This window comes from Monomorium pharaonis, chromosome 2 (assembly GCF_013373865.1).
Source record: "Monomorium pharaonis isolate MP-MQ-018 chromosome 2, ASM1337386v2, whole genome shotgun sequence".
In the NCBI taxonomy this organism is placed as follows: domain Eukaryota; kingdom Metazoa; phylum Arthropoda; class Insecta; order Hymenoptera; family Formicidae; genus Monomorium; species Monomorium pharaonis.
In genome coordinates, this window is record NC_050468.1 from 3,826,389 (window position 1) to 3,842,455 (window position 16,067).

Sequence of the window (16,067 nt, forward strand, 5' to 3'; positions counted from 1 at the left end):
TCAAAATATTTCTTATTATACAAAAAACTAAGCTATAAAATATTTTGTAAAATATTTACTTTTTGATTACTTTATCTCAATACTTTTTTGCACAAAATAATGAAGGAATTTATTTATTATATAAGAAAAAAAAATTAAAAGACAGTAAAGAAGATCTAAAAAAAAATAGAAAAAGTAGTTTTTTGTTAATAATATTATGCACAAAATAATAAAAAGGATCTATTGATATAAAAAGATCACATAACTGTTTTTTTTTTACCAAAAAACATGATATTGTGTACTAAATATTTATATGCACAAAAAGATGAGGAAAATTATTTAATATACAAAAAATAAAATTTAAAAGAACAGTAAAATAAAGGTGAACAAAAGTCTATTATAGTTTTTGGATATCTTGAATGGATAAACAAAATGCAAATTTTTCAATTTGTACGAAAGAGAGCGCACTAAAAGAAGCGCTGAGCCGCTTTAGCTATAGCACGACCCACTGTGTCAGTCACTGTGAAGTTGGCACCGCAAGTTTTCATGACAGTTCTACTTGCACCCCAAATATTCTAGAGGTCCTGATAAGTTTTAGAAATAGTTCCGTTGATTTAGTTAAAAAAAATGAAATTTAAAAAATGAGGTGCTAATTTTCCTGGCACCTCATTAATAAAAATTGAACGTTTTAACAGCACCTGTAGTGTTCTACTTGCACCCGTAATAGTTCTAAAGTTCCCGATAAATTTTAGCAATAGTTCCGTACATTAAATATATTTAAACAATCTTTTAATTTGGCTGTTGGCACCACAAGAGTAAAGTACCCCTGTCTAGCGAATTTCGGCCAACTTTATAGCCTTTTCTAACAGTTCTGCAATAATTCCAAAGCTTTTGTAGATTTCGTCGACAGTTTCCGTCTTTAAGCATTTTTAAATAATTTTTTTATTAGACGGCTGGCACAGCATTACAAGAGTAAACTACCATTTTATAGCAAGTTCCAGACGAGTATATAGTATTTTTCAATAGTTCTGCAATAGTTCCAAAGCTTTTTGCAGGTTTCGTCGACAGTTCCGGTCTTTAAGCATTTTTTAACAATTTTTTTATTAGATGGCTGGCATCGCACTACAAGAGTAAACTACCATTTTATAGCGAGTTCCAGACGAGTACATAGCATTTTTCAATGGTTCTGCAATAGTTCTAAAGCTTTTTTCAGATTTCGTTGACGGTTCCAGTCTTTAAGCATTTTTTAACAATTTTCTTATTAGACGGCTGGCACAGCACTACAAGAGTAAACTACCATTTTATAGCGAGTTCCAGACAACTACATAGCATTCTCCAATATATTTCTGTAATAGTTCCAATGCTTTTTGTAGGTTTTGTCGACAGTTCATTTGACAAACAATTGTATTTATACGTAACCCCTTTCTAAACCTCTCACGATAAGTATTTATACATGTCATGAATTACTGGTTAACAATAGAGCGACATTGTAAGTTAATTTACAAATAAAATATTATATTAAAATTAAATATATTTGACGATCAATACTGTAATTATGTTGGTAATTTAACTTAAACAAATCATATGGCCTTTTAATTTAATATAAAAAAGTTTCTCAAAATTAACTTTTATTTTAACTAGAAACAAATTAATCTTAACGTAAATTTAATAGAATTAGTATATATTTACGTAACTTTTAACATAATAGAATTAATTTTATAATTAATTAAATTTCATTAACTTACAAGGAAACCTCGCGAACCCGAAAATTTTGATTTTAATGAAACTTGGCATAAATGTAGAGGGGGTAAATACATGAATTTAGAAATTTTTAGTTGGTGCTTATAAACAGTTTAAAGGAGTGAAACCATCCTTCAAAGATGAGACATTTTTGCGTTTTCTCGATATATCTCGCAAACTAAACAAAATATAAAAAAATGTTTCATACAAAAGTCTTACAGTATAAATATCCCTATTTAACTGTGCTATTTATTATTTAAAAAAAAATTTTTTTTTAAAAAAAAACTTTGTTATTTGTTTTTTATACTTTTGTATGAAACATTTTTTTATATTTTGTTTAGTTTGCGAGATATATCGAGAAAACGCAAAAACGTCTCAACTTTGAAAGGTGGTTTCACCCCCTCAAACCGTTTATAAGCACCAACTAAAAATTCCTAAATTCATGTATTTACCCCCTCTACATTTATGCCAAGTTTCATTAAAATCTGAATATTCGGGTTCGCGAGGTTCCCTTGTTAGTTAAAAAAATAGATTAATTAACCCAACTCTAAAATTTAAAAAATGTCAATTACATTACTAACACATACATATTAGATACCATAAAATTGGCTGAAATTTAAATACAATAACGTAGTATTCATATCTAATAGTGCGAGCCAGAATCAAATAAAAAATTGTTTAAAAATGCATAAAGACCTGAACTGTGGACGAAACTTGCAAAAAGCTTTGGAACTATTGTAGAAATATATTGTTATGGAGAATCCTATGTACTCGTCTGGAACTCGCTATAAAAAGGTAGTTTACTCTTTTAATACGGTGCCAGCCGTCTAATAAAAAAATTGTTTAAAAATGCTTAAAGACCGGAACTGTCGACAAAACCTACAAAAAGCTTTGAAACATTATTGCAGAATTGTTAGAAAATGCCATAAAGTTGGCTGGAACTCGCCAGACAGTGGTACTTTACTCTTGTGGTGCGGTGCCAACAGCCAAATTAAAAAATTGCTTAAATATATTTAATGTACAGAACTATTGTTAAAATCTATCAGGAACTCTAGAACTATTGCGGGTGCAAGTAGAACTGCTGTTAAAACGTTCAATTTTTATTAATGAGGTGCCACGGGAAGTTAGGACCTCATTTTTTAAAATTTCATTTTTTTAACTAAATCAACGGAACTATTTCTGAAATTTATCAGCAACTCTAGAACTACTTGGGGTGCAAGTAGAACTCTTATGAAAACTTGCGGTGCCAATTTCACAGTAACACGCATAACTCAGTGAAAAATAACCCATCAAATTGATATCAAATTAAGAGAGAATTGATATAAATTGCATTGATTAAATCAAATTGATGTCGATTTGATGGTTATTTCTCTGGAAAATCTATCTTAAAACGATGAATTTTACAACTGTATAAAAATTATTTACAAAAATGCTAACAAAATTTCTCTATTAGTAAAATGTTATCAGAGATTGATATAGGTACAAAATAAATGAAAAATGTATTAGAGACGAGAAATGAACGTAAATAGTTGTTAAAAATTCTATGTAAATATGTAATCATGCCATGTAACCCCCTTCCAAAGTTTGAGAAGTACAAGAAATAAACAAATTGTGTATATATTATATGCGGTAGTAATTTTATTATGCAAAGTATAATAACAAATAAAAAAATAACAGTTAGCGCGCGCGAAGCGCGTGCATGTTCTAGTCCTTTTCTAAAAAAGACATGTTATTTATTTATCGAATGTATCGAAGTCATCTCGAAAGTCTCGAAGAATTGTTGCCTTTAATCCGCGATGCTGATTGGTTATTTCGCTGATCATTGAGCCGCATGCTTCGTAGTGTTTGACAGTTGTGTTTTCAAGTCAAAATTGGTTATATTAAAAGTGTGTAAGTAATAAGATAAGTAATAAAGAGATATATTAAGTAATAATATAATAGGGAATAACAATAATATCTTTAAAATTTTATAATCTTTTAGAAAAGAAGAAGAAAGAAAGCAAATAGATTGGTAGGAGAAAGAGAGAGTTTCGACTTTTGTAGAAAGAAGAAGCAGAAAAGGAAACAGAAGAAGAAACAGCGACTTTTATAGAAAGAAGGAGCGGAGAGAGAGAGAGAGAGTGTGTGTGTGTAAGAAAGAAGAAAAAAAAGAGTGTTAGAGCATTAACAGTAAATATTATTGTATTGAGTATTTTATGTAGTTAGTAGCTCACAATTACATATGTTATTGGCTTTTTTTTCTGTGTGTGTGTATATATTTGTGTGTGCGCGCGCGCGTGTGTGTGTGTGTAAAATTATGTAAATTTATAAATAATTACATAAAAGCGCTCTCTCTTTCTCTCTCTCTCTCTCTCTCTCTCTCTCTTTCTCTCTCTCTCTCTCTCTATATATATATATATATATATATATTTAATATCTTTCTTGTTACGCGGAAATTATTTTGATCATTCCCCTACAACATGAAATATTGCGGCAACGTTGCAGAAATATTATTTTGCAAGATTGGAATATTGCAGAAAATATTGCTGCAATATTGCAGCAATATTCCTATGTCCGCTCCAAAACAATATTGTGCAATATGTCTGCAATATTTCTGCAATATTCCCCGTAAGATTTCTGTAATATTTCAGCAATATTGCTGCAATATTTCTTGTAAGATTGCTGTAATATTTCTGAAACGTTAATGCGCAATATGAAGGAAATGTTGCAGGTGGTTAAATTAATCAAATAATATGTAAGATGTGTATTATACGAAAAACGAAAAATGAATTTATTGTCATACCGTTACGGCACAATAATTAAAAAAATTATTAATTAAAAAAGTAATTAATTAAATTAACATACACCAACGGATATCGAATATCGTTCCATTCTAGATTTAAGTAAGCATTAAAATGAAGCAAGTCCAGAAAATGCCCATCCTGATCAATTTATACGCTAGAATTACACATGCATGTATGGTTCACACATGTTTAATTAATGTATTATATATATAAGTCAGAGTGAACATCTTCTGGACTTGCTTCACTCAATCTAGTATAGGACGCAACGCTGTCGTGATTACAGAATTTGTTGCTCATCTATGTATCTTTTAGCTCTAATCTTACATAAAAATTTAAAATAAAAATATCCTGCTCTATTTTTTTATTTGTCCCTTAAAACTATGTAAAATATTACTTATTGTTAGTTCTAGATTAAGAAATACGGATTATACGGAAATAAATTTTGCACGGTTGCAATATAATATTGCCACAATATTGTGCAATATCTGTTAGGAAATATTACATTTGTAATATTGCTACAATATTGCACAACATCTGCTAAGAAATATTACATTTGTAATATTGCTGCAATATTGTGCAACATTTGCTAGGGAATATTATATTTGTAATATTGCTACAATATTTCTGCAATATTGGTTATATTATGCACTATTGCAATATTTCTGCAACGTTGCAGCAATATTTCATGCTGTAGGGGTTGTTTTGATTTTGATCGTTTTGGTTTTGATATTTATTAAAGAATAATAAAAAACGCAGTTGCCATGTTGAACAATACAAATTAATGTCAATCTTTTTATTTTTCACTGATTGAGGTTCACTGTTTTACTTTTCACAAGTTCACGCTAGGGAAAAGATTCATGATTGACCCCCTGATTTTTACAGTGGAACCTTTGAGTATATATACATGGAGGAGGAATGTCAGCAGTGAAAGTGTGTCCAAGATCTGTGCGAGAGAGAAAGGTATATCATGATACTTGCTCTCTCTGCGCATGCGTCGAACGCTATATGTACAATGGCTGGCATTGTTTCACACACATATACAATTCGTAATTAAGTACAAAAGAGCACAAAAAGTGCACAAGAAGTGTTGAAACTGCGGTGCAGATAATGGCCTAGTTTACATCGTGCATTTGATACGCGTATCAAGTAGTGAATTTAAGCTAATGATTAAACACATTCACTAGTTATTTACTATTTGATACGCGTATCAAATGCACGATGTAAACTAGGCCAATGATATTAACGCATGCGCAGAGAAAGCGAGTATCATAATATACCTTTCTCTCTCGGACAGATCTTGGACCATAGACATAGTATATCTAGACTGAGCATTGCGAGAGTAGGATTAAAGTTCAGATGGAAAAGGCTAGCATGCTTTGGGTCATACCTTTCTCTCTCGTTCGCGCATGTGTACAAGTGCAAAATCCATCTTTTGCACTTGTACATATGCGCGAACGAGAGAGAAATGTATGACCCAAAGCATGCTAGTCTTTTCCCTCTGAACTTTACCCCTACTCCCGCAATGCTCAGTCTAGATATATACTATGTCTATGGCTTGGAACACTTTCGGTCTACATGAAACCATAGCAATTCCTCCTCCATGTATATACAGGGTGTTTAGTAAAGATTTATGCAATTTTTACAAGCAAGTAGAGCGCATTAAGCTGAACATAAAGTCCTTATCATTTTTCCATTTTCGCAATAGTTAACGAGTTATAGACCGGAATTCATAGTCAAATCTTATTCAAGTTCCAGCTTAAGCACGATCTTGAGACGTCAATGCTGTTATTTCATTGGTTAAGTAAGTCTCAAGTCGGCTCGAAGCTAGACTTAAGACAAAGCTTGAGCTTAAGATCGGTCTATGAATCCCGTCCATAGACTTGTAAAATTTTCTGTATTAGCCCGGCCTACCAACAAATGCAAGCGCGCCGAGCGCCCGGCCACGGCGGCCGCCCTTCCCTAGCGCTTGAACCTTGAGATTGCTAGGCGCGCGGGGGGAGTTGTTACAACGAGCGGCAATGGCTACGCACAATGTGTACGTGTACATACATGTGTACAAAAAAATATCAATTTTAATGCTTAAAGAAGTAATTATTAAATTGATTTTTTTTAATAAATAATGATTATTTTTAATAAAAAATATTTTTTTGATGATAGTCTTAAACGTCGTAAACTGTCATTACAAATTTTAAAAGAAGCTATTACCATGTGCTAAACAAAAATTTATACTTTTTTAAACAACATTAGAAAATTTTATCGATGAAAATGAAATAATAACCAAATAAAATGTTTGTTTCAACTTTATATTCTTAATTAAAAATTAAATAACGAGGATATTTTTAATAAAATTAATTCTTGTGATAAACTTATAATACACGAAAAAAACTTCATGGTAAAAATTACTATGGTAAGTAGTAAACGCGTGCCAAGGAAGAATTATGAAAATTTTTATTATGTTTCTCATCAAATTACGATAATATTTACACTACTTATATGATATAATTTTCTGAAATTTCTTCTTACAGTTCGTGGTTACTATCATAAATAATAAATTATACATAATTTTACTATAAAATTTTCTCCGTGTAGATTTACGAATATATAAATTTATTAAATGTTTGAAAACTTATAAACAATATTTATTTAATTCAAGAAAATTTTAGTATGTAATGTGTGTGTATTTGGTGTGTGTGTGTGTGTGTGTGTGTGTGTGTGTGTGTGTGTGTGTGTGATACATACACGAAAATGTTAAACATTATTTGTTTTGTGTAAAGTGAGGTGTTTATTATCAATATAATATTCTTTTCAACCATTAAAAATAAGATAATTATTAAAAAAGAATAAAATTAAAAATGAATAATTGATTTTCTTAAAACTAGAATCATATTTTTCTACGTGTGCGTGTATCGTATAGTAATCAGCATGAATAATAATAGTGATATAAAATCGCGAACTAAGGAATGATTATTCATTTTCCTGTCACAAAGTGATTATTCTTTTCTCGCGTATGTACGTACATACACCACACACACACACACACACACACGCACCCGCACACACACAAACACACGCACACGCACCGCACACCAAATACACACACATTACATACTAAATTTTCTTGAATTAAATAAATATTGTTTATAAGTTTTCAAACATTTAATAAATTCATATATTTGTAAATCTACACGGAGAAAATTTTATAGTAAAATTATGTATGATTTATTATTTATGATAGTAACCACGAACTGTAAGAAGAAATTTCAGAGAATTATATCATATAAGTAGTGTAAATATTATCGTAATTTGATGAAGAACATAATAAAAATTTTCATAATTCCTCCTTAGCACGCGTTTACTACTTACCATAGTAATTTTTACCACAAAGTTTTTTCCGTGTATTATAAGTCTATCACAAGGATTAATTTTATTAAAAATATAAATATCCTCGTTATTTAATTTTTAATTAAGAATATAAAGTTGAAACAAATTAAGAATATAAAGTTGAAACATTTTATTTGGTTGTTATTTCCATTTTAATCAATAAAATTTTCTAATGTTGTTTAAAGAAGGATAAATTTGTTTTTGAGCACATGATAATAGCTTCTTTTAAAATTTATGACAGTTTACGACATTTAAGACTATCACCAAAAAAAATTTTTTATTAAAAATAATCATTATTTATTAAAAAAAAATAAATTTAGTAATTGCTTCTTTAAGCATTAGAACTGATATTTTTTTGTACACATGTATGTACACGTACACATTGTGCGTAGCCATTGCCGCTTGTTGTAACAACTCCCTCCGCGCGCCTAGCAATCTCAAGGTTCAAGCGCTAGGGAGGGGCGGCCGCCGTGGTCGGGCGCTCGGCGTGCTTGCATTTGCCGGTAGGCCGGGCTAATACAGAAAATTTTACAAGTCTATAACTCGTTAACTATTGTGAAAATGGAAAAACGATGAGGATTTTATGTTCAGCTTAATGCGCTCTACCTGCTTATAAAAATTGCATAAATCTTTACCAAACACCCTGTATATTATATATATTTAGAAATAAATTATAATAAATATAAATAACATAGTTAACATAAATAATTATTAATATATATACAGGGTGTCCCAACGCATGTGGACCATTACTCGTAAAAAAGTAGAAGGGATCGAGATAAACATACAGGTCCAATATTTTCTTGGGTTAGGTCTACAAATAATCGAGATATCAATTTTTCAAATTGTGCGAATGAGAGCGCGCCGCGGCGCGCCGTAGGAAGAGCCGAGCCGCTCGAGCCGTAGCGCGGCCCACTGTGTGAAGCATTGGCTGCCGGCGGCGGGGAGAAGGAGAAGCGGCGCCGCTGCCTGTGCTTCACCGCCCTCACGTCCCGCAGCACCGCGTCTAGATTCGCGTCGTTACGCACATTCGCAATTACTTGACAAAATTATTTAGCAAAGATAGGGACAAATTAAAACCGAAACAAACTTTTGTGATTGAGAAAGTCAAAAGAGAGAAAGCGATGGAAACTTATGGAATCTTCAAATAATCTAATTTCTATCGTAATTGTGAATATAGTAAACTAATGATAGTTTTTGGTACATTGACGATATATTCTTTCTTTTTCTTAAATATCTTATTTACAGTATCATACAACTCGAACTTTGTTTCTTGTCGAATTGTATCGTACTGTTAAATCCTTGATGAAAACATTGATAAAAATTCGTAAATTCATTCGTAAAATCATTATCGTAAATTCACGATTGATTCTCAAATTAATAGTTTTTTTTTTCATCTATTATATTTGCTACATCGAGTTCTTTCATCGTTATCTTTTTTCTCTTACACGATATATTCATAAATATTTCTTTATATTTAATCAAAATGATGCAACAATGGAACAAACTTTTCTAACAGAAAATGCGAGAACGATAGAAAATAATATCATTTCTTTAAATTTGTTCCTTTTGATTTAGAGATGGATTATAAAATAGAAATCAATTAGATTCTCGTGTTTCTATTTTAAATAAATCACTGAAAATCTATCGTAATTAATAATGCAATTAAAGATAGCAGAAACTCTAAGTTTTCTATGGTCATGAAAGAAAACTTAGAGTTGACAATACGTGATGTTGAACGTTAATCTCTAAGCATAATTATCGTAGAAGACGCATCGCCCCTAATCTATTGTTGCACGCGTACTGCACGCGTCGCCCGGCCGCGCGAGTCAGCTGGTTGCTATAGAGAAGAACGTTGTCGTATTGCTGTTTATATCGGTTCTCGAGCTGTCGAGCTCGTGTATCGGAGTGTTTTGAATAAATTCCGTTTTTTTTTTAAGAAAATGTGCTATCCTATTTCGTGTACACCAATCACTGTTGCTCACTTATCTAATTGATTTCTATTTCATAATTCATCGCTTCTCTAAATTAAAAAGAACAAATTTAAAGAAATGATATTTTCTATCGTTCTAGCATTTCCTGTTGGGAAAGTTCGATCCATTTTTGCATCATTTTGATTAAATATGAAGAAATATTAATGAATATATCGTGTAAAAGAAAATATATAACGATGAGAGAACTCGATGTAGCAAATATTATAATAGACGAAAAAAAAAACTATTAATTTGAGAATCAATCGTGAATTTACGATAATGATTTTACGAATGAATTTACGAATTTTTATCAATTAATGTTTTCATCAAGGATTTAACAGTACGATACAATTCGACAAGAAACAAAGTTCGAGTTGTATGATACTGTAAATAAGATATTTAAGAAAAAGAAAGAATATATCGTCAATGTACCAAAAACTATCATTAGTTTACTATATTCACAATTACGATAGAAATTAGATTATTTGAAGATTCCAAGGGTTTCCATCGCTTTCTCTCTTTCGACTCTTTCTCAATCACAGAAGTTTATTACGGTTTTAATTTGTCCTTATCTTTGCTAAATAATTTTGTCAAGTAATTGCGAATGTGCGACGCGAGTCTAGGCGCGGTGCGGTGGGAGGCGAGAGCGGCCATTGATGCGAGTCTAGACGCGGTGCTGCGGGACGTAAGGGCGGCGAAGCACAGGCAGCGGCGCCGCTTCTCCTTCTTCTCCCCGCCGCCGGCAGTCAATGCTTCACACAGGGTGCGTTCGGGGAGACGCTATTAGCGCTACCAGCATCAGTCCATCTTTATTACTCATTAAAAGTAGAACAAGGATAAACTGATGCTGATAGCGCTAATAGCGTCTCCCCGAACGCACTCACAGTGGGCCGCGCTACGGCTCGAGCGGCTCGGCTCTTCCTACGGCGTGCCGCGGCGCGCTCTCATTCGCACAATTTGAAAAATTGATATCTCGATTATTTGTAGACCTAACCCAAGAAAATATTGGACCTGTATGTTTATCTCGATCCCTTCTACCTTTTTACGAGTAATGGTCCACATGCGTTGGGACACCCTGTATATATAAACATTTTGTTAATATTGCTGGCAGCGGCTAACCAACTGCGCAACTGCGTTTGCTATGCTATAGCTGTTCATGGAACTCGCTATCACTATCGCGCTATTGGCTCCACGAACAGTTCAGATAGCGTTAGCGTTTGTAGCGTTAATAGTGTCTCCCCGAACGTACCCCCTGTATACTCAAATGGTCTGTTCTTTCTAGCTGCACTGTTGCACTGATGCAATAAGTTAGAATGAGAAAAAATATACTTGTCTTACTTTGGGTGCGTTCCGTTTCACGCATAGACCGCATGAGACGACAACGCATCGCATGAGCGCATGAGTCCGTTCCGTTTCTCTATGCGCAAAACCAAAATGGCTGTCGCGCATAGACATCACATGAGCTGCCTCACCTCAGGTGCGTTCCGTTTCACGCATGATACGCATGATGCATCGTTCATCTTTGTTGTTTGTCAAACGTTAAACAAGGATGAACAATGCATTATGCCCATCATGCATTGAAACGGAACGCAGCCCTCGAGAGCTGAGGCAGTTCATGCGTTCTCATGCGCTGTGTGGTGGGACGCGGGAGACCATTCCCATGCGCGCATGAATTGCGCATGGAGTGAAACGGAACGATCTTCAAGTTTTCCATGCGCTTCATGCGTGAAACGGAACGCACCCTTTAACTTATTGCACCGGTGCAACAGTGCAGCTAGAAAGAACAGACTAAAAGAGTGGAACAATAAAATTGCACTCAGTGCGCACCAGTGTTGCACTAGTTTTCCCAGTAGAAAACGTTATATGAATACCGGCCAAAGATTGGGACTTGGGACCCAGGCACCCTTGTTACGTACAACAGACCTTGCCCTGTGATTCTTTTTGGGAAAAATCGTGTCGTGTGCCGCGGTGCCGATTTGAGCAAAGGCTTTCGATGACCGTTACTAAAGGAGACGATGACAAGAACGAGATATGAGTCCGTTTAATCATGTTTTCATGTCATCTGTTGTGTAAGGTTAGGAATGTAAACATAAATAAAAACCTATTATATAGATATCAAAGAAGATAATTATAATGTCTAAATTTTTCTTTAAATTAAAATCTTTAAGCGAAAAGATGTTAAATGACGAGACTCAAGGTTGGTAGAATGATAAAAATATAATACAAAATTATAACTTTATAACTTTTTTAAGAGTCCTTATTTTATCGCATTATTAAATTGTCATTGGCACATGTGAAAAAGCGTCATTAATTTATTTCAATCTTAAACTTGACTGGCCTAGATTAATTTCTTGTTAACGTGAGATTACATATTTATGTACATACATTAACAAGTCATCTCGAAAATTTTAGCTATGGATGAGATCGCTGCCATTGATTATGAGTTACAACAGGTAGAGAGCGAGCTACAGAAATTGCAAGATCGTAAAAAGTTATTAATGCAACGTAGAGACAAGTTGCGTGACAATGCTCTTTTAAAGGAGAGTTTGTCTCTATCAAAAAGAAATTGGAACACGGAAGACTTTGCTTGGTCTGCAAAGCTCACGAAAACATTAAAGGATGTATTCAAAATTGAAAAGCTGCGCGAGTTGCAGCTACCGACCATGAATGCAATTATGTCCAAGAAAGATGTTCTCCTGATTATGCCTACAGGTGGTGGTAAGAGTTTATGTTATCAATTGCCTGCTGTGATCAGTAAAGGTATAACAGTGGTAGTTTCACCATTGGTGTCCCTGATGGAAGATCAATTGCATGGATTGGAGAAACTTAATATAAAAGCTAACATGCTGTGTTCAAAGATTGACAAGGAGAGCATGAAAATGACTATGACAGCCATCATGGATAAGAACTCTCCTCTCAAACTGATTTATGTAACGCCAGAATACATGGCGAAGTCCAATCGCTTTATGAATAAATTGCAAAAAACATACGAGTTGGGCAATCTGGAACAGTTTGCGATCGACGAAGTACACTGTTGCAGTCAGTGGGGCCATGATTTCAGACCTGATTATAAGTTTTTAGGTGTACTGAAATCCATGTTTCCTGGAATACCTATTCTAGGGCTCACTGCAACAGCTCCGACGAAAATCATCATAGACGTACAAAAGATCCTGGACATTAGTGGTTGTTTGGTATTACGAGCTCCATTCAACAGGCCAAATTTATATTACGAGGTTCGTCGCAAACCAGCAGACAAGGAAACTTGCCTCGCAATGATAGAAAATCTCTTGAAGAATCGATTTAGTGGTAAGTCGGGTATCATTTACACAACTACGATTAAAGACGCAGAACAATTGACGAGCTATTTAAGAGGCAAAAATATCAAGGTCGGATGCTATCACGCGATGCTTGAACCAGACTACCGCTCGGAGGTCTATTCGAAATGGATGTCAGGCAAATATCAAGCAGTGGTTGCGACTATTGCTTTCGGATTAGGCATCGACAAGCCCGACGTGCGATTCGTCATTCATCATTGTCTTTCAAAGTCGATGGAGAATTTTTATCAGGAAAGTGGTCGAGCTGGTAGAGATGGCAAAAAATCAGTGTGCCTGCTACTCTACAGACTAGCAGATACTTTTAAATTGAGTACCATGGTATTTCAGGATAAAGTCGGACTGCAGAACTTATACAAGGTGTTGGAGTATTGTTTAGATCAAACGTCTTGTAGACGAAGTTTAATAGCCACTCACTTTGAAGAGAATTGGGAAGAAAGTGACTGTGCTAAGATGTGTGATCATTGCAGGAAGCCCAGCGCTGGCAAGCAGGTCGACGTGGCACAGTATTGCAGACAATTATATCAAATTATGACTAAAGCTGTACAAAACGAAACACGATTGACTGCACTGAAACTCATAGATGCTTGGTATGGTAAAGGTCCCTTGTTGCTACGAGTACCTAACATACCTGTGCCCAATTTTACGAAAGAAACTGCAGAGGTTATCATAGGGCATTTACTAATAAACGGTTATCTGCAAGAGGATTTTCATTTTTCAGCATATTCTACAATATCGTATCTTAAACGTGGACCCAAGTCAGGATTAGCTCTTAACGACGATCACAAGATACTCTTTAACTATGAATTTTCATGATTTGTTGTTGTAATCGATAATATGGCACGATTCATCGAGTTTTTCAGCGATACATTTTTTACGATATAATATGTGTATTTCATATATATTATATCTTGAATATTGACATTTGTGTAAATATATCATATATTTATATCACTAGAAAGTATGAGAGCTACTTGATTATAAGTACACTAGACAGATAAAACACATGTAATTACAAATTTTCTGGATTAATCGTGAAATGTTTGAAACTTGTTATAATTTAACCTCGAATAAGGAAAAGCGAAAGAAAAATAAAAGATATTTAAATCGCGGTCTGATTCACGTCTAAAATACTATTACCATCTTTATCGTTCTATCTTAATAAATGAAGATAGAATGACGCTAATAGCGTTTTGAACGCGAACCGGACCTTGAGATTATATGGGGAAAAAATTGGACGATCGATCCAAGTTAAAAGAATACTTTTGTATGTATGTCGCAAGTTGCGATTAAAGCGTTGTGGCACATGGTGAGTAATCAATAAATACGGTTTATGAGAGAGGTCTACGACTATAACAGACGTAGCGAAATGTCAGTGAGTCGGATAGTAGGATAGACGGCAGGTTCCGTGATCAGATGAAAATATTGATCTGTAGGATAAGGTATATACCCACATTTGTCGTACGTATTATTGATATGTCGTACCCTTCGTACCCCGTCATAATTAAATGTATATGTATATTAAGAGATGTCAAGTCGAAATGAAAAACTTATAGAGAAGCAAGATGTCTGAAGATTTTAGCAGATTTTATCAAAATTGACTTGCGTGATAACGGCAGCGACGACGGCGCTCGCGCACTAGTGACGCTTAAACATCAGCGATTCTGGAAACAAGGACTTTGATAACTGTGCCGATGATCTCAATTTTACTTATGCACTACAAAAAAATATTTTAACAGTACTAACTCGATCAAAATATTAACAAGTTTAAAAAAAAAGATTTCTATCTTTTTCGGTGAAAAATCACATGGAATCTCGATTCGAAACTCAAGTACGCAACTGCGGAATTCGAAACCCAACAATGAGATGTACGTACCGCAACACGGATACGTATTATCGACGTTTGTAAAGGTATATAACAAGGCTAATCAAGATGATAACGTCGTCGTTAACGTGCATAAACGCATAAGCACATATCAGCGATACACTATATACACTTTACACGGAAGAACAAGTCTGACTCTTGGCTTAACTACTCGGCGAATCCATTCCAAACTGCTTCTTACTCGATTATGCTTATCCTCCGTCCTACGTACTCCGACAATTGGTTCCACTCACAACATCGATATGGCTCGCAATACTTGGAGATTTCCATAGACGACAGCCCGTACCATGTCTGCTGGAACTCTTGTATAGAGACAGGAATCACGGCGTATCTCGCAGGTAACTATAAATTGAATTTAACGTAATATTGACGCAAAGGCATAAATTTTTTTTAACAAAAGTATGTACCTATGAGCAAAAAAATAAAAGGAGTAAAAACAAACAAAAAGATGTGCAATCAAAACTTAAAATATAATTTATTAATGTAGAATAATATACTGTCTTTTTTACATATGACTAAAAATAACAGTACAGTTGAAATGTATTTTTTTTCACTTTAACATTGTTCTACATTAATAAATTGTATTTCGACTTTTGATTGTATCTTTTTTTTACTTCTTTTCTTTAGTAAATTTGAGCCTTATTGTTATTAAAAGTTTATGATCTAAAAACATCACTGACATTTATCTTTTTACAGCCAAAACTAATGACATAACAGACTGTGAATAACGTCGACAACAGCAACAACGACGGCAATAATGCCTCTCCCAAATATTTTGAAAAAAGCAAGTAGTTATATTCTTGGCGAATGTGGCCAGGATAATCGACACGTTATTTACCAGGATGGTGAGGTATTGTTCTGCAAAAATAATGTCTGCGTGCATCCTCCTACATTAATGAGACAACACGCCGACGTGGTGCATCATCCTGGTTACATGACTATAATTTGCAAGTTGAATAAAAATTCCAACTTGCCAAGCTTGCACCTAAGTTGG

The 16,067-nt window shown here is 34.0% G+C and overlaps 2 protein-coding genes across 7 annotated transcripts in view; both read left to right on the forward strand.

Moving 5' to 3' along the window:
* Positions 1 to 11,737: 11,737 nt before the first annotated feature.
* LOC105840643 (ATP-dependent DNA helicase Q1) lies at positions 11,738 to 14,232 on the forward strand. Of its 4 annotated transcripts, none has more exons than XM_036283581.1 (3): positions 11,738 to 12,053; positions 12,269 to 13,548; positions 13,659 to 13,862. In XM_036283581.1, the coding sequence occupies exons 1-3, from the start codon at positions 11,990 to 11,992 to the stop codon at positions 13,725 to 13,727; spliced, it is 1,413 nt and encodes a 470-aa protein (XP_036139474.1). In that variant the 5' UTR covers positions 11,738 to 11,989; the 3' UTR covers positions 13,728 to 13,862. The 4 variants fall into 4 exon arrangements, with proteins under 4 accessions (XP_036139474.1, XP_012543096.1, XP_036139473.1 ...); XM_012687642.3 differs by having other exon boundaries at positions 11,743 to 11,930; positions 12,025 to 12,053; positions 12,269 to 14,232; XM_036283580.1 differs by having other exon boundaries at positions 11,743 to 12,053; positions 12,269 to 14,232.
* LOC105828316 (TBC1 domain family member 16) overlaps positions 14,025 to 16,067 on the forward strand; it is a 7,101-nt gene continuing 5,058 nt past the window's right edge. The window contains exons 1-3 of one of the 3 annotated variants that reach the window (XM_036283577.1): positions 14,025 to 14,649; positions 14,745 to 15,411; positions 15,770 to 16,067. The exon at positions 15,770 to 16,067 is cut by the window's right edge and continues 523 nt beyond it. In XM_036283577.1, coding sequence (XP_036139470.1) covers positions 15,831 to 16,067 — 237 coding nt within the window. In that variant the 5' untranslated portion in view covers positions 14,025 to 14,649; positions 14,745 to 15,411; positions 15,770 to 15,830. Of the gene's footprint in view, positions 14,650 to 14,744; positions 15,412 to 15,769 lie in introns of those variants that run through there. The other 2 variants (XM_036283578.1, XM_036283579.1) reach the window with 2 other exon arrangements.